We start from the raw sequence: 27050 nt of genomic DNA, 5'->3' as shown, positions 1-27050 counted from the left end.
TTAAAAAAATTTAATCAAGTTAAAACTTATATTTACTGTGGGGTATTTTTGGAATATATGAAAAGTAGGGAGGTGCATGGAGTATTACGTGGTGGTGGAGGGAGGAACTGCCTGAAACTCATCTTGAATGTGTAGGGTGAAAGCCCCTAATATCCTTAGTGAAACAAGCCCATACTCACGGGGAAGTTGGGCTCGGCGAACCCAACAAGCAGTTGTTGAAACGTCTAATGGGGCCCACGGCGTCTTCCTTGATGCAATCATTTTCAACCACCGACTCACTCACCTTGCTTCTACTGCTGGGATGTCTTCCACGCAAGCACACACACGTTTTATGGTGTATCGTTGCACACTGCCACGCGCAACCGACACACCCCTCTCGACTCACTTCGTTCACTCGTCCCTAACTCAGTCGCCGCCGTGGCCAACAATATACTAATGCACAATGACTCCTCCTCCGACGAGGAGGACGACCGCCGCAACCTCGTCGACCAGAACCACCGCAAACCTCCGTCCCCGTCCCCGGCCGCCGTCTTCCACGTCGAAGATCGCTCTCCGCGCTTCTTCCGCCGGAATTTTATATACCAGAAGAAGTACATTGTCACAATCCTCGCTTTCCTCCTCGTCATCCTCTTCTTCTCCGTCGCCAATTTCCACAGTGTCTTCTCAAGCTCTTCCTTCCAATTCGATTCCGTCACTGATCGAATGAAGGAATCTGAATTGCGCGCCATTAACCTCTTGCGGCGACAGCAGCTAGGACTCTTAACCGCGTGGAACACCACGCTTCGGTCCAACGCGTCGGATCCGAACCAATTGGAGGATCTGAAATCTGCGTTGTTCAAGCAGATTTCCCTCAACCAAGAGATTCAGCAGGTTCTGTTGAACCCGCATTCCATGGGGAACATAGTTGAGCCTGAGTTCGATTTAAACGCTACTTTGAACGGCGTTGTTTACGATAGGTGTAGAACGGTGGATCAGAATTTGTCGCAGAGGAGAACCATCCAGTGGAACCCTAGAGATGGTAAATTTTTACTTGCTATATGCGTGTCCGGGCAAATGTCTAACCATTTGATTTGTTTGGAGAAACACATATTTTTCGCTGCTTTGCTAAATAGGGCTTTAGTGATTCCTAGTTCCAAGGTGGATTACCGGTACGATAGAGTTGTGGATATTGATCGCATTAACAAGTGCTTGGGGAAGAAAGTGGTGTTTTCGTTTGAGGAGTTTTCGAATATAAAGAAGGGTCACATGCACATTGATAAGTTTTTGTGTTACTTTTCGAAGCCCACGCCTTGTTACTTGGACGATGAATGGTTGAAGAAGTTGGGGGGTTTAGGTGTGACTATGAATAAACAAGAGGCCGTGTGGGATGAGGATACCCGGAATCCGAAGAACAAGACGGCTCAGGATGTGCTGGGGAAGTTTAACTATGATGATGATGTTATGGCAATTGGGGATGTGTTCTATGCTGAAGTGGAGCCAGAATGGGTGATGCAACCTGGTGGGCCAATTGCACACCAATGCAAGACTCTCATTGAACCTAATCACCTTATTTCACTCACTGCCCAACGGTTTATTCAGACATTTCTCGGAAGGAACTTCATTGCATTGCATTTTCGAAGACACGGGTTTTTGAAGTTCTGGTATACCCTCTCTTTCTTTCATTTCCCCTTTGTAATCTATCGTAACCCATATAAAGTTGGAATTTAATTTCTATGTATTGTCAATGTAAAAAGTTTTGAAAACTATTCATCTAGTAAGAAATCATGATAACTAACTTTTAATGTAGCTATTGTAAATGTCAGCAAAGTTACCATATTTGAGATAGTGCAAAATTTCTTTACATTGATAGTGCCATGGACCATTTTCTCATATTACTTGAGTATGATATGCATCATGTATGTATTATGTAAGTCTAAACTTTGCATGTGTGACCTGGTTGTTTGTGACAAGTCAATTGCTAGCAGCATTTTCATGGCTCAATTTCTTCAACATTTCGAAATTCTGCAATTTGGTTTGTTCATCCTTAAATTTTTCTACTATTATGTTGTCTCTGATGATACGTTTTCATGTTTGCAGTAATGCTAAAAAGCCAAGTTGCTTTTACCCCATTCCTCAAGCTGCAGATTGCATCATGAGGGTGGTTGAAAGGGCTGATGCACCTATTGTTTATCTTTCTACGGATGCAGCAGAAAGTGAAACTGGACTGCTTCAGTCTCTGGTAGTGCTGAACGGCAGGCCTGTTCCTCTTGTAATGCGTCCAGCTCGAAATTCAGCAGAAAAATGGGATGCTCTGTTGTACAGGCATGGTTTGGAAGGAGATACACAGGTGAGATGACAGTGTTTCGCTTTACTTTTATGTACTTATAAGTCTAAGTCCAGCTCTGTTAATGACCTCAATATACCTTCCATGTTTGGCCTTCTGGTTTGCTTTAAATAAATAAAACTGTTTACAAGACTATATAATTGACCATGCTTTTCATTGCATAATTGCCTGTGGTCTACATTTGGAAAAATCCTCACATTTTTTTGTCCAGTCAATGTTGGCATTATCCCAAATTCCTTGAAAACCATTGATTTGTTGTAGATGTAACTATTCTCTTTCTGTCATTCAACCTTTTGCATCCAAAAAAATATAAACATTTAAGAACTTCGGCATTATCAACTTTGTTAGTTTCAGTTGTCCTGCAGTGACATTGACTTCTGTTTAGGAGTAGAGGTCTAAGAATACTGTACCATAGTTTCAGTTAATTCAGTGCAATCACTGAAACAATATGTCGTGGCTTATAGTAAAAATTATTTACTGCAAACTTCTAATTGCATGGTTCTTTCTTCTCAACAACACTGTTTTTTACCACTCTTAATTTCTTCGCTGACGCTCATGTGAATATTTTCTTGCTGAAGGTGGAAGCTATGCTGGACAAGACTATATGTGCCATGTCTAGCGTGTTCATCGGAGCCCCTGGTTCCACTTTCACCGAAGACATCCTGCGGCTGAGAAGGGGCTGGGGATCTGCATCGATATGTGATGAGTATCTTTGCCATGGTGAAGAACCAGACATTGTAGCGGAAAATGAATAACAACGGAAGCGGTTTTCTCGGGACCAGCACGTATTTGTTGTGCCATGATTGGAGATTTGTCAATGTGAGTAGTCATGTAAGATAATAGAATTAGCAATGTTATGGATAAGTTTTGCTTGTTATACATTCTTTTGTTATAATGATTATAATTTGTATTACCCACACACTGATCCAGAATTTGCCCTATTTCAACCTTCCATTTCTCATTCCTCAACGTTCTGTATACTAATTATGAGACACATGCTAACTATAAATTACTAACGAGTAGCCGTGCATGGAATGGATTATCTGAGTTTAAACCAGCGCTAAGCATACCCATAAATTGTTGCCGTCACTTCAAATATTGTTGCCGGGATATGAAGAGGGGACACTAGGACTTAAAATTTAGTTTGAACACGGATTGAGTCTATTCAAAGATACTCGAGGTAGAAAGTCCCACCAGGTAAGTTAATGAAAAGGTCTTGTTTTCAAAACCTTCATGGCTTTTGTATTGGTTGATAGACCAATAAGAAAATACTGGTCAATAGGCCAATTTATGTCTTTTTTGTATTGGCTGTAATTTTCTTGGTTGGTTATGTGAGACCCCAAAATATTATAATAGATATTCCTCTTCTCTGCATGACTCAGATAATAAACATTTCTTATTGTATGATAGTGGTCCGGTGTTTAAGAGTTAAGTGTATGAGTCTAGTAATTTTTGTCTGTGAAATTTATACTGTCTTTGATTTTATTACAACACATATAATACTTGTTTTTGGTTAAGGAAAACTGTAGCCTCCTTTTAATTTTCTTTCTTTACGTGTTTTGTATTCTTTTCCCCACTCATTTTCATTGGTTTCTCCTTTCCACGGTAGCATCCTTGACTGGTTGAGATTGGACACCAAATTTATCTTCATGTAACTAATAGGACAAAACATCCAAGACTTGAAGAGACTTTAAGCTGAAATTAAGGAAGATTAGTCTCCTTGATTTAGGAACCGTGCAACATTAAGGCTGCAGATAATAAAACATTTACACTTCCCTTAATAAAAGGAGAGGAAGAGAGGATAGAGAAAAAAAGCGAAGGGAGGAGGGCGTGAGATAGAGAGGGAAGATGTAAATGTGCAGGGTAGAGAAGCTGGACAAACTCAGTAGATCTAGATGTTTGGAGACACCTTAGACCATGTAAATGAGTTGGAGCTGGAGGAGTTGAGGTAGGAGAACTAAACCTTGTATAGGTAGTATGATTTCCTTGTAATAGTCAATCTGAAATATCCAATTGGTCTTGCTTGAAAATTTCTATATGGCAGTGTCATTTTCTGACTTGTATCTTGTGGTGAATTTGTTGCTAATAGAAACTTTACTTCATGCTTTCTTCAAAGAATTTCTGATGCTATGGATATGAACTCCACGACTATGTTAGAATGATGATATATTCGTTGGGTGGAAATTTTCTTCGGCCATGCCATAGTGAAACCATCTAAAAAGGAGAATAAATGAAAGGAAAAGGGAAGAGAAACATTCTGTTTAAGAAATCACGAAGGCCATATTTGTAATACCGAATTACTATTCCAATTTTAAAATGGTAGTATTCCACTACCTTATTCTATTTCTTTTAGTTGCAATAATTTACAAGGCATGTGTTTGCAGTAACTTTTCAGTGCATGTTTCTTTCCAAAAACCGTGAACATCTTTTATTCTCCCGAAAACTGTAGCATCTGTTATAAGCTTTCATTCTTTATTGGTTCAAATGATTTCTATATATTAGACTTAAATGAAAGTCATGGAACAAACCTTTCTTATACGTAAATAAATTTATCCTGTCATGTACCATTGTGTTGTTTAATCATCTTTTATTTAAAAACTTATGAGTATCATCATGTCTTAGCTCCTGTATTTGCATTTATTATAAGGGAAAACATAACTTTCCTAATGGTACATGATTGTACGTGAGTCTTAAGGCTTTAGATGCCTTGATTGATCTTCAAACCATATCTTTTTGCCTAATGTCAGATTTTATGACTATATTCCTCTCTGCACCATTTAGTCTACTATACTATGTTCTTTAGTTTACAATCTTAATTTAGTTCACGGATGCACCATGTTTTTCCTCACTGCAGGAATCACAATAGTTGCAGAATCAATAAGTTAGTAATTTATAGTATTCTTTTGGTCATAACTCTGGGTAGCTTGATTTATTTTTTTATTTAAATGATGTTCATTAATTTTGGTGTGTATAAATCTGGTTACATTTTTTTGTTCATGATAGATAAAATTCTAATGGACTTAATCATTGTTGGAGACATTATCTCACGGTGTAGTAAATATTTCCATTCAAACGAGTGACATGCTATTTCATAAAGTCATCTTATATTTTTATGCAGTAGAAAATGTTGTTCTATATGGCTACCGAGAAGGAGTAATTATCACTTAATTTTTCCTTGGTACACTTTACTTACTTTCATTCAGAACATGTCTTGATCCTATAGATGTTATTGTTTCATATTCTGAATTAGTGCAGACCTTATACAGATCTTGCATTTTTTTATAATATTTTAGAAGCTAGCTTTGATGCATCATTCTCATTAACGGGTAATAAATTTATGCTACAACCAGAAATTTGTCGACTATGTATATGCTGTTCCGACAAGGACACAATCATGGTGTATGGAAAGAGATAAAGTTAATTAGTATAGAATTAAAAGTAAAATAGTGTTAAGTTGGATGCTACGGAAATTCTCACTAAGTGTGGAAAAGAAGTTAGTAGTAGACCACTTTATGTTTCTTTCGTATAATAAATTAACAATGGGTCGTGTAGTATTTTTGTAAGAAGAAGTTTCGGGTGGATAGATTATAAAATGGGAGCATGGGACTGTCGTGAGTGTCTTTCTATTTTTTTATTTATTTTAACAATTTGTTAAATATTTTTTTTTTGTCACTTTAGTATTAGGACGTTAGTTTATTTATTGTTCAATATATATTTTTGATAATACTTAAGTTATTGGATAGACTTTATTAAGTTGACAAATGTTAATTGGTGAAAGGCTTTCATGGTAAAATAATAATAATAATAATAATAATAATAATTGAAGTGGTTAACTAGGCCGTGAAACCTGGATACTTTTTAGTAAATAGATCTAATAACATTCTAGTGTTTGGAAATGGACATTTAAGGTTGAAATAATTATTAAGATAAATAAATATACATTTCATTATTTATTTATTTTAATACATTAACCTATCAATAACAACGTTATAATTAAATAATTTTATATTATGAATTTATGAGGTTAATAACAAACTATATTGCATTTTCTCTTCTATAATAAATTATGATGTTAAACTCTCAATGATGAATATGATGGTGCAATACATAAGGTAAGAGGCCTTAAGAGCTGTACAAGTGTAACATTTTTTTTAAGTATTTATATTAGTTTATATGTTTTAAGGTTGAAGAAGTGAATTAAGTAGTAGGGCTGTGAAGTTACTTTCATTTATTTATTTAATATTATACTCTAGTAGTCCAAATAATTGTGGAGTTATTACTGGTTTATTTTAAGAGAAAAATTATTTAAAAAGGTTGTTAAATTTTTTGTTTGTTAATTTTTTTATCACAGTAGGTGTCATTGTCTTAATTTTGATTTATTCTTTATATTTGTTTTATAGATTCAATTTGATTCAAAAATTTTAATAAAAAAGTATTTAAAACTAATATATTATTAATTTATGTTTTTTTATAAAAACAAATTAAATAATAAATTTAGTATAAATGTTATATTAATATTTATATTAATTTTTTAGTGGTTAAAGTCATGATTCATAAATCATGAATTAATAATATAAAATAATATAATAAGGTAAAAAATGTTTTTTAATAAAATATAAATATAATATTTGATAAATTTTGTTTTAATTTGAAATGAAGTCGTATTAACCAATTTTTAAAAAAGTTAAGATTAAACTGAATAAAATAAATATATATAGCCTAATTAAAACATTAACAATACACTTGACACTCATACTTATTTTATCACATTTCATAATACTTGTCATTGACAATATTATGTGTCACAACAAAAACCTAATTAAAAAAACATAAATTAACATGTAGCATGTTGTTAACATTATAGTCAATATTTTTAAAAAAAAATATGTAATTAAAATACTTTTTGTAATTAAAACTTTTAGAAATAGAAACCAACTTAGCTCACTTAAAGTAAGACTATCCAAATAATTAAGTTATTTTATTTTATGGCACAGAAGAAAGATATCTCCCATATTACTGTATTGGATAAAGTCATCTCCAGTTATGTATGCTTATTTTGATACCAACCAATTAAAAATTAGAAGAATTTGGATGCAGGAATAAGCCAGAGAGAGCATCATCTTTGTAAGTCAACTTCAATTAAATATTTTTAAATTTTTATTTATCATTTAAATTTTCCACGGAGCTAAATATACCAAATCACCTCATTTTCTAAGTTGAATTTTACGAAGTTAATACAAAGATGACCATTTTTATTCGAATGGGTTTTCTCAGTATTAATTTTCCGCACAATATTTATGGAAGAACTTAATTTTCATGTATATTTTTTTTTTCTTTTTACATCATAGACTAATTCAAAGTGTTTTGGGCAAAATTTTTCAAAGTAGTTATTACGTTTTAAAATGGTTACAAAAACTTTATTAAAAAAATAAATGAATTGACGCTTTCAATATTAATAAAACAATTTTTATTTCGACATATTTAAAAATTTATTATTGTTATATTCTTAGTTATTTATATTTGTGTTGAACTCATAACTCACATTAATTCAGAAATAATATTTTAGAAGCATCTCCATCTTTTTCATTTTCCTAGGGTTTTACTCGAAAGGTTTCTTCTTGCAATTCTTGGCCATCACATCACCATGAGAGCTAAATTAGTCGTCTTCCCAATACGAGGTAGGAATTGGTGTTTCACGCGAACAATCGATCACTCTATCTCTGCCACTCCTGTTTTCTCTCAATCCCCTTCAACCCTCAAGGACTTTTGGAAAAATGCCGCTACCAAACCCCTTAACGCCAAAGCTGAGCTCTTGGTGGATTTCATTGCCAACAAGGTGACATTTTTTTTCTTTTTCTGTTAATTTCACCTTCTGGGGTTCTTGTTTTTAATATCTGGTTCTTACTTCGTAGATGAATAAAGCATGGACGGGCTTGGAGAAAGCCCAAGAGGGATCTTTAAAGAAAAAGACTCACGGGTTAGTTTTGCTTTGTTGTTTTGTGGTCGTTGATGAAGTTGTTTCTCACTGGGTTGATATTGATTTCGAGCTTTTTGCAGCTTGGGGTTGTGGCTCTTGTCGCGGGTTCCGCCTTCGGAGATGTTTTTGAAGTCTATATCGAAAGAAATCACTGGGGTTGAAGTCATATACCCATCAAGGTTGGCCTTGTATACTTGTCTTGGGGAAGTGTTATTTGTTTCGAGTTTAATTTTTAATTTTTGTGCAGTAGTGTTTTACATTGTTCAATTCTTCGACATTTTCTTGATATTTCAACGTGAAAAGAGCAGAGGGAAGTGTGGTGTGTGAAGTGAGAGATGAAGTTGTGTTTGTTTTCTATCCGAGACCTTTCATGATGACTTTATCTTTGGTTTTCTTTTTAAACATTGCAGTTATCCTTGTTTGACATAACCGTTTTGCATTACTGTCATATTTGTTACAGTAGCTTGCCAGTTGTTTAGTTCTATCCAATAATCTGCAATTGAAAATCATGTGAAGAGGACAATTTAGCAGAAGTACACACATTGTTTTTCAAGCTTGTATAACAATAGCAATTATAAAATATTTGCAGTTTGAATGCTCAACTTGTTCGTAGGAGACTAAGACATATTGCTTTGAGGTGATTTTTGCTCCTTCCTTTGTGCTGCTTCTTGTGATTTAATTTTAAGTTTTACTATATGTCTACACATGATCTGTTATCCATTTGCAGGGGATCAATTATCCACCGGAAATATCTCTACGGTTCTGTTTCACTAATTCCATTGACTGCTGCACTTTGCGTAAGAATGTGAATGTTAACTACCAATATTTTATTGCTTTGTTACATTCTTTTGTAATTTTGCTCTTTGATATTTATATTCATTTATTTTTGACAATTGATATCCATGTCTTATTTGTGCATGGCAGATTTTACCCTTGCCTAACGTGCCATTCTTCTGGGTTTTATTCCGTACATATTCTCATTGGAGAGCCCTCCAGGTTTGTGCTATATTCACAGTACTTGCCATTCATTTTTTTCTATTCTTCTGGGTTTTATTGCGTACATATTCTCATTGGAGAGCCCTCCAGGTTTGTGCTATATTCACAATACTTGCCATTCATTTTTTTCTTTTCTGTCATTGTGTTTATATGTCTTTGGACTCTATACTGTTAGTTTCAGTCTTAATTTTCTAATTCTATGAGTAGTTTCTTGTTTTATAGATGTCATATTCTTGTTAAGTTGTAAAATTGGCAAAGGACATTGCTTACTCTATATTTACTTTGAAGCTTACTTCTTCTTTTTTCTAAAAGCTAAATTACTCTAGCTAAACTAACTTTACCTTAGATCCACATACTTAAAAACCATCACTTAAAATCATATTTATAAAGACTAAAATAAATTATTTCAAATATTTATGGGGACTAAAAGATAAAATTTATATAACTATGTTAGAAGTGGACTTTAAGTCTAACTCAACCTCACAAAACCGGCTTATAGGGTGAGGTTTGCACCCACTTATAAACTATGAGTTAGCCTTATCTCTAGTTGGTGTGAGACTTCTAACACACCCCTCTTACGCCGAGGTATATACATCTCGAGCGTGGGATTAGACATTTTTAATGGGTGGTCCGATAGCGGCCCGATAGCGGATGGAACAATATGCTCAACAAACAACAAATATCGTTAGGATAGGCTCTAACCATGGCTTTGATATCAACTTGAAGAGTTGAGAGAAGATGAAAAGTCTTATATTTTTCACTTAGAAAGCCTAATACAACTTACTACTGTATTTATAGGAGACAATAGTTCTGAAAAGTAAAAGGGCAGGAAGCCCCTAACAAAGCCCTAACATAAATATTAATAATAATAAAGGCACTATACTTCAACAAACTATAAGGATGAATGAGTAATTAAACCATTGAATTCCTAAAGTAATGAATATTAAGGGATGTCTGTTTGGGAATTTAACCAGTCAACCCATATACCTTTCAAATGTAGAAAGGTGGTACTATAAATCATGGTGGACATCATTTGGTTTTACAGAAATTAAGAGTTACATGTTTGTTTGTTCATAGTTGACAACTGCCTTACCATTTTTATTTTTAATGTTATCCCTGAAATGTCATTCTTGATCCCTAGTTCTTGTTGTTTTGTATAATTTTGTTCAGGGGAGTGAGAAATTGATTGAACTGGTCTCAAACAGCAGCAAGACTTTACAAACACCTACCGATAGAAAGGAAACTGATTCTAACCGTCAAAGCCATCATAATTCACATGATCAAAATTTGGTAAGCATTTACACTTTCTGCGCCAGTATTGAGATATTTGGATGTAAGAGTATAATTTCGAAGCTGGTTGAAGACAATATTAGAAATATGTATCAATTATGTTTTGGATAGTCAGTTTAATGTGCTTTGTTGTATCAATTATGCAGTGAAAACTTTTTTTCAAAACTTGTAGTCCGGAATTCTTAGATTTGTGCTAAAAAATGATTTAAACGAGAGAATAAATAGGAGTAACTATTGATCAATCTGATTTGACATTAAAATATTGATTTCCTCAATCATAGAATTCTAGAGGACTATTAATCTCTTTTAGAATCTTCTATTTATAAAAATAAATTGATACACATGATAAATAAGGTAACTTTAGACACAATATAATCATGATAGATAGGTAATCATAAACACAATATAATCATAGGGTAAATATCTAACACTTTTCATAAATCTAGCGCTGCTAGTCTCAATTCAAACCTTAGTCTTTATTGTTAATATGTTTTTCTACCATAAGCAAGTCTAATACTAGTTAAGGTTCCTTCTTAGAAAGAAAATATGTTTCACTTTCGTGGTGTTCTCTAATCATACTAAATATTCGTTATATGTTTCACTTTTGTTTATTATTATTTCATATATATCGATATCAGGTATTGAGGCCATGCAGAGAATTAGACCAATTGATTCATGTAGGAGAAGATGAGGATGTACACAAAGGGCTTAGTAGACATACTATCATGAAAATTTGCAAGATCTATAGCTTAAATACAACTGATGTTATAAAATACGAGAAAGACAAATCATATATTTAATTCTATTTTACTTTCTTTTTCAATAATAGAATGTAATTTTGTTTCTTTTCAATAAATAGTTTTAGTTATGGTTGTTTATTTTAGTTAGGATTACTCATCCCTGGAACTCAACTGAACAGTTTTTTTTTTCACAATTTAATTTTCCTTATGACAACTGATTACAGGTGAATATTTGCATTTTGAATAATGTAACTGTCATCATCTTTCGTAATTCATTTATTTATGTTTATGTATGTATATATTAATATTTGTTTTGGTACAAAATTCTAGCTTAAAAGTTTACACTCGGTTTAAAAATAGTTAATTTATTTTATGAAAGGGTAGAAATGATAATAATAAAAGTAATATCGAGAAACAATTCTACCATCATTATCATATCTCAAGTTGGACAGGCAAATGATATTCATCATATATTTAAGTATTATTTATTTTAGAATTCTATTAATTGTGTTTCACTTTGACTTTTAAGACTATTAAGTGTAAGAAGAACAATTTCTATCAAGCTATTTAATATAATAATGATAATAATATTATAAAACAATTTTTTTACAATATTTATATAAAATCATTTAATGTGATAATTATGAATTAAAATTTTAATAACTTGTAAAGTCATTTTACATTATCTTTTATTAGCCTAACAAAATAAATTTGATTATAAAATCATTTTCTTAGATTAGTTAAAATATTTATAAAATTACTTGTTTTTTAGGAATTATTAAAATTTTAATTTATCATTATTATTACTTTATTTTTGAATTAAAACTAAAGTAAAAAAAAAGTTCAATGTGATAACCTTTAGTCTCTATTTGGATATTTGCTTCTGCAATAACCTTGACTACAATAATAGAAATATTATTTTTGATTTGTTTGTAATTAGTGGGTCCATTTCAATGTCGATAAAATTAGCCTTCCTGATTCTTTATTTCACATGAGGAGTTACATATTAAATTTGGATTTATATAAATAGTCTAATAATTTTTATTTTGAACAGGATAAAATTGGACCTTATAAGTTTTAAAAATATTTTTAAAGGAAATACAATAAAACTTTAATTGTTAAACACCATGTTTTAATATTTGCTAGATATGCAATCGATGATATTGTATCCCAACATTTTGTATTACTTCTATTTCTTATTTACTTCTTTTCCTTCATTATTTGCTGAATTTAATTAAACAACAACAAAACAAATATTTATTTTTTTATTGCATACATTAAACAAAGTTTTAAGTTTGTCTATAATTCGGAATTCATCATAAAACCAAACAAACATAGTAATCATAATATTTTGTTTATTGTAATCTTAAAACTTCAAGTTGTTTTTCGACTTCTAATTCTATAACTAACACAAATTATATAATTTAAAATAAAAATTAATTCATATTTTATGGAAAATCTCAATAAAAAAAATATCGTTGTACAAATAAAAAACATAAGTTTCAAAATATTATCTCTAAATTCTTTTGATATTGACAATTCTTTTTAGTGTGTATCTTCTTCCTCAACACTTCGTAATAAATCACAATAATCGTAGATGAGAATCACATATATCAAAATAGAATGGTAAGCTAACATGAAAATATCAAAATATCATAATACACATCAATCATAATATAACAATCCACTTAACTCTTGCGGTCACGTGTCTTAGAACATTATACAATTACATTGACTGTTTCACACAATCCAACAAAACTTGTTATCATTATAACTAATCAATCACTAGTGAATTCAATATTATGATTCGATTTGTAACTCTCTTATGTATCCTTCTAATAATTACTCACCATTAGAGAATCCACCCTTACTTTTTCTCATGTTTTCAACTTCTCATTACTTTCTTTAAGAGTTTATTTGATAAAGTATATAAATATAATTTTTTACCACTCTCCTCAATAGCTTTCCCAACAAAATTCATTCCTCATACTACTATGCAAAGTTACTCTTCATCACCTTTGTTGAATCACCCAACACAAGCATTAAATTACATATACTCTACCATTTAGACTCATAAAGTATTATATCATATATAAACAAAAAGATAAGAGAAAATAAGAATACAAGAATATAAGTTTCTCCTCTTTTTTACTCTTCACTCTTTCATTCTTCCAATTCAAAACTCAACATTTAAACTCTCATTTCTTTCACTTACCCTGATTTCTATTAAAACACTTTCCTAAATTTTGTCATCTCATATATTTATAAGTCTAATATTTTTTTAAAAAATATAATACTTTATTCTCTTAATATTTAACCATATCTAACAATATTTTCAATTTGTAACAATATATCAATATATAATAATGTTAACTAATATACAATAATATTTTTTAATTAAGTAGTTATTCATCAAATCATAATTTTAAAATTTTTAAAATAAAATAAATTTTGAAATTATAAATAATAAAAAAAATCACCTTTTACTTAAATAATTAACCATATTTATATATATTTTTAATTATTAAAATTTTAAGATCCCACAATAATCCTCTTGCATATGCATAACCGACATGTTGATGCTATTCATTATTTAAATACTTATATATAAAGATGAGAATTCAATATTTTTATTTTATTTTATTTTCACTATTGATAGAACATAAATACTTCCCTCACAAGGTAAAATTATTTTATTTGAGTTCCTAAAACAATAGATTTAATATGAATTTATTTATGTCTGGTGTTTTCCATTTTTAATTTCGTATAAAAGGGGATAGCTGAACCCTTTCTTTAGGTTTGTTTGGCTTCACTTCAAAGAAAACTTTGAGGAGAAAGAAATTCACAATCGGAGAAAGAGTAATCAATGGCGATTGAACACGAAGACGATCTCAAGGACGAGAAGAACCCTCGACCGCTAGATGAGGATGACATCGCCCTCCTCAAAACCTACGTAACTTTCTTTGTCACTCTCTCTCTAAAACCCTAGTTTCCCAATTTCCCCCTTTTCTCTTTTAGGCTAATCAGATCCCCGTTTTTGTGAGCATCGTATAATGTTCTAGTTCTTATTGTTTTGTTCCATTTCCTATGGCATCCCAAATGAATCGCACGTCTAATCTGCTTTCGACTTTTCTGTTATCGGGGTTCGTTTGCTTAGTGTTTTGGGCGAATCTTGCTGGCCTTGAGCTACTTTCACGTAATTCTGATTCTAGATCATGGGGTCGGTTAAAGTTTGTAGCTTTGAGCTTTTTACTAACTATGGAGCCTGTGAAGTTTAAGGTTTGATCGTGAAAAAAGAGAGAAATAAAGATTTCAATAGGTTTTACGGATGGCAAGAGTTTGGGGTTACTGATTTTTTAGTTCTTGTGGTAGCTATGTGGTAAGATAATTGTTCATAGATTTTGATATAGATGCTCAAAGTTTTATTTGAGTTTTAACCTTGTCGAGGTAAAGCTTGCATGATTATGTATATTTATTAGGGGTTGCTCAGGTGCTACTGATGTGTGTGGCGAAATATGAAGTACCGATCATGCTGAGTCTCTTTACTCTGCAATTTCAAATATGATGAGTCATAGTTATGTCTCTCAAGATGTTTTACTTGTGTGTTGGTTATTGATTCCCCTTCTCAGTATCTTCTTATAACTTCTGTACACAGATTATTCTTGCTAATCGTAGTGTATTTAAAATTATAGAGTCTCTGATAGTATTTTTTGGTTTACTCAGGGTTTGGGACCTTACTCCACAAGCATAAAAAAGGTAGAGAAGGAAATCAAAGACATGGCTAAGAAAGTGAATGACTTGTGTGGTAAGTGTAAAGAGTTTAGTTTGTTAGTGTATTTCATTATTGTGCTTGCTAGATCATTTTAGTTGTTAAACTAAAGAAAGTTACATCTTTACCTATTTTTGTGCTTGCCTTTCATTATTTGTGCAAAAGATTTAGCCAGTGCACTTCTACTCTTCGTTTCTTTTTTATGGGATAAAAGTGGTACTTAATTGGATAATTTTACTATTATTAAATTTATCATGTTTCACCCTATAGGTGATGGAATTAGTTTGTGGCTTTGCAGTCATTAACCGGAGGGAAAAAAACTAAAGGAAAGGATTGTTATTGTGTAGATGTTTTGTTTTTGCTGCATTTTTAGTTCGACTGGTTGTGCTAGTTGGAATGACTGAATGCCGTTAACACTTGCATACCTCCTTAGATGTTTGCTTCCTTTTGCTATAAATAGGAATCAAGGAGTCTGATACTGGTTTAGCTGCACCAAGCCAGTGGGATCTTGTTTCTGATAAGCAAATGATGCAGGAGGAGCAGCCTCTTCAGGTGATTATTATTTTTATTTGGTAGAGTTTGCTCTAAAGGGCTTTTAGTATCTGTTGCTAATTATGGTTATTTGTTGATTAGGTGGCACGATGCACCAAGATTATAAATCCAAACTCTGAAGATGCTAAATACGTTATCAATGTGAAGCAGATTGCCAAGGTGCCTATATTTTTATTATTTTAACAATCTTTTCATGATTCCCTTTTCAATCTGATAGTTGTTTCTTTCAAGAAGATTTCTGGCATCTCTTGTTGCTAAAGATATGACATGTTTTTCTCTTTCGGAGTTGCTAAGTTGGGTCTAATATACCTTCTGCCTTGATGTTGACAGTTTGTTGTTGGGCTGGGAGACAAGGTTTCCCCCACTGACATAGAGGAAGGGATGCGTGTTGGGTATGTATCCTATAAGTAATTTGATGCAAGAATGTTACCTTTATAGAAAAGAGGAACCCGTTAGCTAGCTATGTTGTGTGCTAGTTGTTTGACCTTCATTTTATCATTGCAGGGTTGATAGAAACAAATATCAGATTCAGATACCTTTGCCTCCAAAAATTGATCCAAGCGTCACAATGATGACAGTTGAAGAGAAGCCAGATGTGACATATAATGATGTTGGTGGATGTAAAGAGCAGATTGAAAAGATGCGTGAGGTAAGTCATTGAAACTTCACTTATCATCGTACATTATAACTGTTGTGTGGCACTAAATTTTTAATTTCGTTGCAAGGTTGTTGAACTTCCTATGCTTCATCCTGAGAAATTTGTCAAGCTTGGGATTGATCCTCCAAAGGGTGTTCTTTGTTATGGTCCCCCAGGAACTGGTAAAACACTTCTGGCCAGGGCTGTGGCTAATAGAACTGATGCTTGTTTTATTAGAGTTATTGGAAGTGAGCTAGTTCAGAAATATGTTGGCGAGGGGGCTAGGATGGTTCGTGAACTATTTCAGGTAAAAAAGCACCAGACCTCTTAGATTTTGGTAATTCTTTCCATGAAATTAATCATTTGCCTAAAATTTTCTCTTGTAGATGGCTCGTTCAAAGAAGGCTTGCATTGTGTTTTTTGATGAAGTTGATGCAATTGGAGGTGCACGATTTGATGATGGTGTTGGTGGTGATAACGAGGTTCAACGCACCATGCTTGAAATTGTGAATCAGCTTGATGGATTTGATGCTCGTGGAAACATCAAAGTTTTGATGGCAACAAACAGGTTGGTTCATTTTATCAGTAGAGCATCTCAGGATTATTGTGCCAGTTTTGTCATAATCATGATGCATTCCAAATGCCCTTTTAATCCTTTTTAATTGTAAGGTTATATCCCTAAGTGGCAGTTTTGTAAGGAAAAAAAAGTCAAATCTAGGTTTCCTTTGCAACTTCCTTTGCAAATGTTACATGCTTCTGTGGATACTTTTCTTCAATTTTGAACTTTAATCGCTATTGTAAGCTTTGCTTATCGTTAGGTTTCTTTGTCCACAAATTCCAGGCCTGACACTCTAGATCCGGCATTACTACGACCTGGGCGATTGGACCGTAAAGTTGAATTTGGCCTTCCTGATTTAGAGAGTAGGACACAGATATTCAAGATACACACCAGAACCATGAACTGTGAAAGGGATATCCGATTTGAACTTTTGGCTCGGCTATGCCCAAATTCCACTGGTATGTTATCTTTTACTTTTTCATCATCAATGTTTCTAGGATCAGTATTCAGCAAGTCTACTTTCTGGTCAAACTTGTTCTGGTTTGAGAGATTTTTTGGTATCTGACATTGTGAACCTGAATTATTTCTAGACATTGGTTTTCTCATAAATACTTTTTATCGCCTCATCCAGGAGCTGATATAAGGAGTGTATGCACGGAAGCTGGAATGTATGCTATCCGTGCCCGGAGGAAGACTGTAACAGAGAAAGACTTCCTTGATGCAGTAAATAAAGTCATCAAAGGATACCAGAAGTTCAGTGCTACTCCCAAATATATGGTCTATAATTGAGTTATTCTTTCGTCTTCTTTTCCCCAGACTATATTAGAACGTACAATCTTTATTTTCCCCCGAGAAAATTGAAGGACGTGTAATTCTTTATGTGAAACTCCTGTTTGAATGCATCCTTGCTTTTCCTTGCCTTTAAATCCAAAATTGAGAACAATTGTACTTATTGTTAATGCAAGTTTTTCGTTACTGGGGGAAAAACAATCCTCGTCGTGTCATTTGTACGAAGAAATTTATTTGTTAGGAAACTTGATTGTAGTTGTTCGATGAAACTGTTGCTTTATTATGAAAAATAAAAACAATGGATCGTATTTCAGTAGTTCAGATTAAAATAATACGCTGAAGTCATTCATTTTTAATGATTATTTCTGTATATTATTCCTGTAAACAAGAATTGTTTTCGCTATATAAGAGACAATGGAAATGCATTCTGTGGTATTTAAATTATTGAATAAATTTATGTCTTCATCAATTTTTATTAAATTTAAATATTTTCAGCATTCAGTAACTCAAGCAAATTAAGAATAAAATGAATATCTAACACATTTTTCATCTATTTTTACTTTAATTATATAGTAAATTTAATATATGTTTTTCCATTTTATTACCGTCATAGTTTAAGAATGGATTATCAACTATTCAATTGTATCATTATCTTTAAACTTAAAGAATAGCATAGAAAATGTTACAGCAGTAAATAAAAGAAATGAAGTGTTTTAAAATACGGTAAATCAAAACTAGTTACATTCATCGATGAAAGGAAAAATGGTAGCATGGGAAAACATTACATCAATAAATAAAATAAATGAAAAGTTGTAAGATATGAAACAACTTTGGTATGAAGAAATATATTGCAAACACCAACATGATGAGAAACATCTCTATCTATAACTGGTCAACGATGGCATTTGATTTTATAACGTTAAAATAAGCAGTAGTGATAAAAGAATGTGAAGTGTAGCGTATTCATTCCCCATGAGAACTGTACAAGTCGCAACTGAATTATTGTCCATTAGAAGCAATCATTCAAACACTCAAATAATTAAGAAACACCACTAGTCTTTTCAAATTAGTAAACTAACATCCCATGACAAATTGAGAACATGGTTTGGTAGCGGAGTCAGATGGAAAGATTAAGCAGTGGAGGTAAATGAGCCCAACATAGGTTGAATATTTATTCAAACTAACACAAAATATGATTCCTACATGGCAACCATCAATTTATACCGAGCTTCAACTTGCAAAAGGTTAAATTATTGAAATTTATACGACAGATGAAAGAAATAGCTCAGAAACAAACACCAACAGGTGTCTACATTCAATAATCACAGGTACAATCATCTAACTTATAAGGAAAACTGGCTGAACGAGGGGTTAAAAAAAGAAATGATAAAAATCTGAAGAATATTATTTTTCCTTTCTGCCATTCTATCAACACAAGGCTTTTTTCCCATTTACATGTCTTGTGATTCTTGGTTATCTCCCCCTCGGTTGGATACTCCTTGATCAGTTACAAACGTCGTCCTCTTACTCATGTTAGTTCGCTGCACTAATCGAACCAGCGCTTGAACCACTTCTGACATAGGTGGTCGGAATTCCGGCTCCGGCTGCCCCAAAAGTAAAATCAGAATAACATAATAACAAGTCAATACATTGAGAGTAAAACAATCCATGTAATGATAGTGTAAAGAGACTTTACTCTGCCGTGTAAACACAGTATCATGCATTTATGTTTCTTGGCTTTTGTAACAACAGTAATAGAAGTCATACAAATAATAAGTTCTAATTGGTTAAAATGTAGAAACTTCTACACTATACAATCTTCCTATTAAACTCATGCATTTTAATGTTCTTCATCTCTAAGTGCACTCCACTGCCTGAGCAACTATTATTGATAGGAGTTCATGTAGATCGCCAAAACAAGGATTCCTTGGCAATTTACTAAATAAAAATTTTCAATCAAACAAAGTTGACATTACCTGAACACAAAGAGCAATAACATCTGCAAATCGAGAAAGAGACTTCACAGGGTATAGTCCTTCTAATGCAGGATCAACCATTTTAGCCAGAGCATCGATATCATGGAGTTGAGGTGTTGCCCATCGAACCAAACCCTGCTCAGACCTTGGCCTTGAGCTGTAAAAAGTACGTTTTAACAACTATGCATGAGTCCATTTATGTTTTGAGTGAATTTACATGTAAAAACTGTCACGTTAGAAGGTATATCAATCTTTCACCTATCAAATGGTTTCCGTCCACTAAGAAGTTCCAACATGATAACCCCAAAACTAAAGACATCACTCTTAAGAGTGTATTGGCCAGACATGACAACTTCGGGAGCTTCATACCCAGATCCAGAATTATTGTTCAATACCTGAACATGAGAGAAAAAGGTTAGGGCTTATAGTATTAAAAGGTCCCTGGAAAAAAAGGAGAAATATCATTCAGTAAGAGAATTGTCAGTATTCTTGACAATGACATGTATTCAATCTTGAGAACATTGTACCTTTTAGGATAATTAGTTTTTTACATGGTATTAGATTCACCATGATTGAGTGGTCTGAAATTCAATTCTTCTTGGTTCTTCAGAATTAGGATAAATTTATTTTTTATTAAAATGATGGCAATAAGGTTCAAGCTTATGACTTGATGCCATATTGTCTACGCTTTAAGTGAGGGTGGCTTGAGCATTGTCTACGCTTAAAGTGCAAATATTGAGCCTCCGATTAACAGCTTAAGCTTTTAAAAGAGACGAGTCTCAGAAACAGGCTAGGCAACTAAAGCCAATGATTAATAGTGCAGAATATTTTATAAGTCCAAACACTCTCTTTCCCTAATTGTTATAACTTGAGCATGACACGAGCCAACAAATTACAGTTTTAAGTAAACAAAGACTTCAAAACTGGAAAGTGAGAATGAGTGGTTAAACCTATAAAAATGAAAAAAGTAGCAAAAAAAACAGAGTAAATTAAACTACCCTTGCCAAACACCATAATGTTCAATTATAAACACTAATTCATAGCATAAAACCATAAAGTACCAACAAACTAAAAATCACCTGATTTGCATTTGGAATATAGCTTGCCAATCCACTGTCAGAAAGATGAGGATTGAGATCTGTATCAAGCAATATGTTGGCTGACTTTATATTCTTATGAACAACAGATGGTGAACAAACTTCATGAAGATACCTAGGAAAAACGTAAATAGAGTTAGGTTGTGGTTTCTCGGCAAAAGTATACATTGATGCTTGAAGTCTAGCCCTGTGTTGTCTTGTATTAGGTTTTAAACTTCTACTAGTAGTAAAAGCCCTTAATTTCTTCCCCAAAGTTGCCACAAAAGTCCTTAATTTCTTCCCCAAAGTTGCCACAAAAGTCCTTTGTACTTACAGCCAAGCAGCAGTTTCTTATTTGATGATAGTGTGTTGACTAAAGATCTGATGATGTATAAAATTTAAATTAATAGATAAATTTTATAACCTCAATCTATTTTATCCTATTTTTTCATTTTCAAATTTGAACATAGATTTAGTAATTGCTATACATAAAACCACTCAAAAGATTTCAAATTAAAAACTATTTCTTGTCAGTATATTGTTGTCTATTAAATGGACAAGAGTTTTATCCCAGCGTAGGGTGATATGTTAGCATTGTCCAGACTTTAAGCAAAAAATGTCTCTTGTACAACAGAACATGATAATATAAAAGCATGCATAAGCCTTCACGTAACAACTAAGCTTTTGGGATAGTTGGTGCTAGATAGAGCAATAATCTAAACATTTTGACCTTTTAGAAAACAAAGATATGGTTACAAGGATCTATTTACAAAGAGAAAATGCACAAATTTATGAAAAATGAAAAATATCAAACCAAATAAGACACAGGTGAGCATGCAAAAGTCAAGAAAAATGACTCAGGAAGAAATATTAGAGAGAAAGAGGATCTAAAAAGTGAATAGAAAACTGGATTCAGTAATGAGAGTTAACTTTAACAAGCAGCTAACTTACTCTAAAGCACGTGCAATCCCCAAGGCAATCTTCACGCGTGAATTCCATATCAATGGTTTACTATAGTCGTCAGGTAGGTGGAGGAAGTCATGCAGTGATCCGTTTTTATGAAACTCGTAGACTAGTAAGTGCTGTCCATGCTCTGAACAATAACCTACAAGCTCTGTCACATTGGGATGGTGCAAATGGGATATGCTTGAAACCAGTTCCACAAAATCATCAGACAAATCATTAGGAAGGACAGAGGAATCTATCTTCTTAACAGCAAGAACCTACAACATTTGCAGAAGAAAAACAAGATCAAAACCATCAATAAGCATATTCATAGATTCTAGACACAATCTACAATAGAAAATCCTTGTCATTTATTGTGGTCTATATTGGTTGTACATGTGTCATATACATGCACCAGGACTTCTCAGACGTTTTCTATTTTATACTTGTAAAACCATAGGAATTTCTATATGCATCAAAAAGACATACATTCACGTGCTTTTATAGAGCCATTCCTAGGAAAATTATGTAACGTGGTGATGCTATTTAGGAATCATATATCTCTGCCTCTGGGATTGGATATGTACAAAACAAAAAGGTAAGGAATACCTTTCCATCATCAAATTGAGCTCGATATACACGTCCAAAAGACCCCTCACCAATAAGTTGATCCACACTGAAGCTTCCAGTAGCAATCTGCAGGTCAGCTACAGAATAAGATTTTACATTTGTAGGAGCTGTGACGTTCTTCTTCACTGTAGTGGGCTTAATGACAGTGGCGGGCTTCACTGAAAACTCATCCTCGTCAAATGATTTATGGCGATCAAAAGGTGGAGGTTTAAGACTTATCGGGGCCGTAGGTGTATCAAATGTATTCAAGTCAGTTACAGATGAAGTTTGCAGGGCATTCATTTCTGCATTATGACAGATTAATATGTCAATTTCAATCAGAACATAATGAATGCGGAATGACTTAGCAGCTAAAATTTAAACTGAAAGCATTAAGACAAAGTAGTCATATCCACTAGGAGAAAGAAAAATGTAGTTAGTCCAGTCATTTTCTAATTGGGGTTGCAGTTTGGCTCAACTAATTAATCATAACAAAAATATGCTTTCTCTAGTCTAATCACATCCATGGTGCCGAGCATGCGTTGGTCCCTGAAAAAGGTGTTGAAGTAAATGCCACCAACTGGCCTACAGTTAAAAAACAGATTATCTTCTAACACTATAGGTTAAATCACCAAATTCATATATCAAAACCAGAATTAAGTACTTTATATTTAAGAATATCTGCCAAGTGCCAATAGAGAAGGTAGCTTTAGAATGAAGGATGAACCTAAGAAAATTGAAATTCTATGAATATAATATATACAAGTGATCTAAAATAAGGGAGACCTTATATAATAGAATAAAAATGATTTTTCAATAGCATACAAGAATAACATGCAGACCATGATGATGTGAAGTATGAGGAGCCAAGGGTTGATTGTCAAGCTTTTCAATATCACCAGACGACTTTTTAGATCTTTTCTTCACCAGAAAGAATGCCACTATTGCCGCAACAACCAGGATGGAGATTACTATTCCAGCAATGCCACCACCTCCAATACCAGATTTTTTGCCTCCATCGTCACTTGAGCCAGCATCTGATGGGGTATGTCCCCCAGATTTATGATTTCGATTTCTTGGTACTACTGGAGGTGTCCCAGGAGGAGGTGGGGGTGCAGGTCCTGAGCTCCAATCATTACCATCCTTTCTGTCATTAAATTTGACCATTTTCAAGATTTATAGAATTTATGAAAAAAAAATTATTCTTGGGAAAAGGTGCTGATAATGACAATGCTTACTGCAGGTTTATGTTATTCAATTGTTGTGGTATCCAGCCTGTAAAATGATTATTTCCCACATTCCTGAAATAATTTTAAGAACATAAATTAAACCGAAAAGATACTTCTTTAGAAATATACGAAAGAGCATTCCAAGCAGATATATGAAACAGAAACACACAGAGTTTCCAGAGGAAGATTAGCAAGGACATTAATGGTGCCTGTAAACTGGTTGTTTTGCAGATACCTACATATTAGTAAACAACTCAACTCAGAATGCAATCAATACCGTGTAAACGTAAGCAGAAAAATGGAAAAAAAAAAAGAAAAAGAAAAGTCAGACATTTACATGGTGCTTATGCTAGAAAGTGAGCTCAAAGTCTGAGGCAGGTCACCTGTAAAAGAATTGAATGAGAGATCCCTGCAACAAACAATAGATATTATAAACTGGCCCTGAATTGTCACTGAAGCAATTCTAGCATACTTTAATTTGAAGATTAAACAAACAAAGCCTCAATTTTTACTTTTGAAAAACATGGGTTTTTAAATTAACAGAAGCACATGTGAAATATAGTGTAATCAGTGTATAGGGATAATTGTTCTGCAGAAGAATAGCATAAATTGTCCTAAAATGGGATCAAAAGTAATATTGTGAAATTATCAAATGAACAGGGCAAAAAATCCATAGCAAAAAGCATAAAATCTCAGAATGAAAAAGAAAAAGATCACTATTTTATGGTTAACATAAACTTGATAGACATTTATACTTTTACATAGTTGAAGTGCAGGAGTAATAGGAAATCTCACAATGTAGAGAGGGAAGAAAGCTTTTGGAAATCAACATTAAGTGCTTGCTGGAGCTGATTGTGACCGAGATTCCTACATTAAAAATATCAACTTAGAAAAAATGTAGTTGCTTGTGAAGGAGATTTATACAATAAGATGTCAAGAAGAAGTCAAGATTGTTTACACACAGGACAATAAGCGAAGCCTTTTGAGAAAGAGAATAAGGGATCTGCCCATTGAAATTATTATTGGCAAGATTTCTGCATCCAAAGCAACAAGAACGTTAGAAATTAAAATTATAAAATAAAAACAACAAAAAAACAAAACAAGTAGCAAAAGATAATAGAAACATACAAGTACTGCAGACTAGGAGGAAGTTGGTACGGTATGGAGCCACCAAGATTATTATTACTCATGTCTCTGCAGAATTTTACAAGGTCACAAGAATAGTAACCACGATACATATAAAACAAGTTAAATGATGAATAACTTACAGGTTTGTAACCGATGACAAGGATTCTAGCTGGTAACCCAAAGATCCAGAAAGTGAACGACCAGGTAACTTACTGAAACGAAGTGAAAATAACCAAATAATGAATCAGATGCCACAGCACCAAAAGCAATAACAATCAAGTCATATCAAGTGAAAGGGAGAAGATTGTGACTTCACATCTCTGTGACTCGATTGCCAGAGCAAGTGATGCCTTGCCAAGACTGTCCACAAGGATCTGCCCCATTCCAATTTAGCTGAGATGGTGAGTTCATACTTTGAAACATAGCCCTCAGAGCACCAGCTGCATCAAACATTCAGAAAAAGATAATTGCCAACCCCAGACATGTTAAATAGAAAGTTGTATGATATATTTCTATTAATTTAGTGTCTTTATCAATCACCACCATCCTTTTTACATATCTAAAGATATAAAGTACTTGCCAACTATTGAAGCTATTATCATAGCATTTACAAGTATATCACTTCGAACTTACAAGCATAAGGTAACAAATTAAATCATTAATCTTCAAAGCCCAAGTTCAGAAAATGTTCACATTGAAGAATTGATTATTTGAGATGCTGACTTTAATCCATTAAACATCAAGAAAGAAGTAATAATTAAGAAACTCAGATTCATTGAGGATTCTTAAAATGATGCACTGCAATCTGATGGGCCGAAATACATGATACCATATTAAATTAATGCGTGAATGGGAGTTCACTAGAAAATAATATTACTGACTACAGAGAAGATGAAGAAAATATATTCACATATATATCACCTAGCCACCAACCAAATCAGAGTAAATATGAAAGGATTTTAAACCATCACATGTTTAAATTTACAAAAGTTTATTATTGGGGGTTTAGTAGAAATTTAAACATCATATGTTCACCTTGCAAACATTTATATATTTTAAGTGTCACGAAGCAGAGCAAGTTGCTGGTTAAGTACGCAGATGTGGATAACGAAAGAAGAATAAATATATTATAGGATAGCATCAGAAAAGAATAATACGATGAAAAAACCAGTAAAACAAGCTTATTTAGTCCATGCACGAATTCTCAAATCCTACATTGAGAGCTGGAGACAACGAGACTTTAGTGATTGGTATATCAGATATTCCATACAGCTCAAGATAGAATGTAGCATGCCGGTGGAATTGTTTCAATCAATATGTAATAATTCAAATCTCACTGAAACCTATTACAAATGGAGAGCAGCCACAGAGTGGTGAGCTTAACAGCCCAAGATATCAGTGACACGAGGTCTAAGTACTTTATTAAAATTTTTACATACCCCCGTAGGGAGATCAGACACAACATTGAACTGCAATATGTGTAGCTCAATCTTCTCATAGATTTCAAGGTTTCAATGCATTTGATATCACAATAAAAAACGGAAAAATCTGAACATCAAACAAACGACACACAAATTATCGAAGACAAGTACATGGTAGCGGATTGAAGTCGAAGATTAAGGGTCCCACTCAGCTGTCACAAGGATGAGTGGATATTATTCTAACTTGTTTTTCCTTTTTCTAAAAACTTGGAAATTCGTTCGACTGTAAAAATAAGAAGAAAATATAAGAAAACAGGAACCGTATTGTTGCACCAAATTCCAGATGTTCAATCAGTCCATATTCATTGACAACATTCTCTACAGTGAAGAAGTGAGAATTGCATCAACCGGCTACATACAGACAGAACTCACAGCTCAAACATCGCTGAAAACAAAAGGAGAAAAAGTACCCAAAAAAATAGTCCTTCCATTTGCTGAAATCATTGAGTACCAGTGTCATTCAGGGCAACTAAAGTAAACAAGTGTCACTCAAGAGATCAGCTGGAAAACTTCACAATGGTTTAAAAACCAATAAAACCAGACACAAAACATAAGCCAAATCAAACTAATCTGATGATGAATTGGCAGAGCTGTCCATACAAAATGATAGACAATCAAATAAAAACATCTCAGCAATAAGGGAAGAAAGCAGAGAAAGAAGCAGTCGTAACTAACAGTAGCATAATGCAACACACAGAGGGAGTGATGAAAATTGCAAAGCTGAGAGTGAGATCAGAGCACACACTAACCGTCATTTGGATCTGTGTCACCATCAATGGCCAAAATGCAGGTGCTGATGAACACTAACAGCACCAGCCTTGGATCCAACACCATCTTTCCTGTGAATCAATCTTTTCTCGAAAATTCTTTCAACCCAGAAAGCAAAAAGGATGTGCAATGAACCCCTTTTTGCCAATTTTTAATTTTTCGCAAAATTAATTATTAGTGATGGCTATATATGTTGCCACCATTGC

The 27050-nt window shown here is 33.2% G+C and overlaps 4 protein-coding genes across 4 annotated transcripts; 3 read left to right on the top strand and 1 right to left on the bottom strand.

Moving 5' to 3' along the window:
- Positions 1 to 278: 278 nt before the first annotated feature.
- LOC124827662 (O-fucosyltransferase 36) lies at positions 279 to 3287 on the top strand. Its single transcript, XM_047300767.2, has 3 exons — positions 279 to 1640; positions 2077 to 2326; positions 2902 to 3287. The coding sequence occupies exons 1-3, from the start codon at positions 436 to 438 to the stop codon at positions 3076 to 3078; spliced, it is 1632 nt and encodes a 543-aa protein (XP_047156723.1). The 5' UTR covers positions 279 to 435; the 3' UTR covers positions 3079 to 3287.
- Positions 3288 to 4131: 844 nt separating this feature from the next.
- Positions 4132 to 11464, top strand: LOC124827661 (K+-H+ exchange-like protein). The gene is made up of 9 exons (XM_047300765.2): positions 4132 to 4271; positions 7919 to 8159; positions 8236 to 8300; positions 8381 to 8479; positions 8890 to 8937; positions 9028 to 9097; positions 9225 to 9296; positions 10467 to 10586; positions 11225 to 11464. The coding sequence occupies exons 1-9, from the start codon at positions 4219 to 4221 to the stop codon at positions 11384 to 11386; spliced, it is 930 nt and encodes a 309-aa protein (XP_047156721.2). The 5' UTR covers positions 4132 to 4218; the 3' UTR covers positions 11387 to 11464.
- A 2647-nt stretch (positions 11465 to 14111) lies between these two features.
- On the top strand, positions 14112 to 17833 carry RPT1A (regulatory particle triple-A 1A). Its single transcript, XM_047300764.2, has 10 exons — positions 14112 to 14279; positions 15050 to 15131; positions 15556 to 15647; positions 15729 to 15806; positions 15978 to 16039; positions 16152 to 16296; positions 16373 to 16591; positions 16671 to 16852; positions 17126 to 17301; positions 17475 to 17833. The coding sequence occupies exons 1-10, from the start codon at positions 14193 to 14195 to the stop codon at positions 17630 to 17632; spliced, it is 1281 nt and encodes a 426-aa protein (XP_047156720.1). The 5' UTR covers positions 14112 to 14192; the 3' UTR covers positions 17633 to 17833.
- Positions 17834 to 18780: 947 nt separating this feature from the next.
- On the bottom strand, positions 18781 to 27050 carry LOC124827659 (protein STRUBBELIG-RECEPTOR FAMILY 6). The gene is made up of 16 exons (XM_047300763.2): positions 26826 to 27050; positions 24912 to 25035; positions 24736 to 24807; positions 24596 to 24661; positions 24430 to 24501; positions 24263 to 24334; positions 23805 to 23876; positions 23637 to 23702; positions 23477 to 23539; positions 23081 to 23385; positions 22239 to 22543; positions 21636 to 21907; positions 20688 to 20820; positions 19867 to 20003; positions 19609 to 19765; positions 18781 to 19236 (listed from the first exon to the last, which is right to left on the bottom strand). The coding sequence occupies exons 1-16, from the start codon at positions 26908 to 26910 to the stop codon at positions 19084 to 19086; spliced, it is 2154 nt and encodes a 717-aa protein (XP_047156719.1). The 5' UTR covers positions 26911 to 27050; the 3' UTR covers positions 18781 to 19083.

This window comes from Vigna umbellata, chromosome 11, assembly GCF_029865625.1.
Source record: "Vigna umbellata cultivar VRB3 chromosome 11, Vumbellata_1.0, whole genome shotgun sequence".
Lineage (NCBI taxonomy): Eukaryota > Viridiplantae > Streptophyta > Magnoliopsida > Fabales > Fabaceae > Vigna > Vigna umbellata.
Note: the sequence above shows the minus strand (reverse complement) of the source record. Positions and strands in the feature narration are given on the sequence as shown.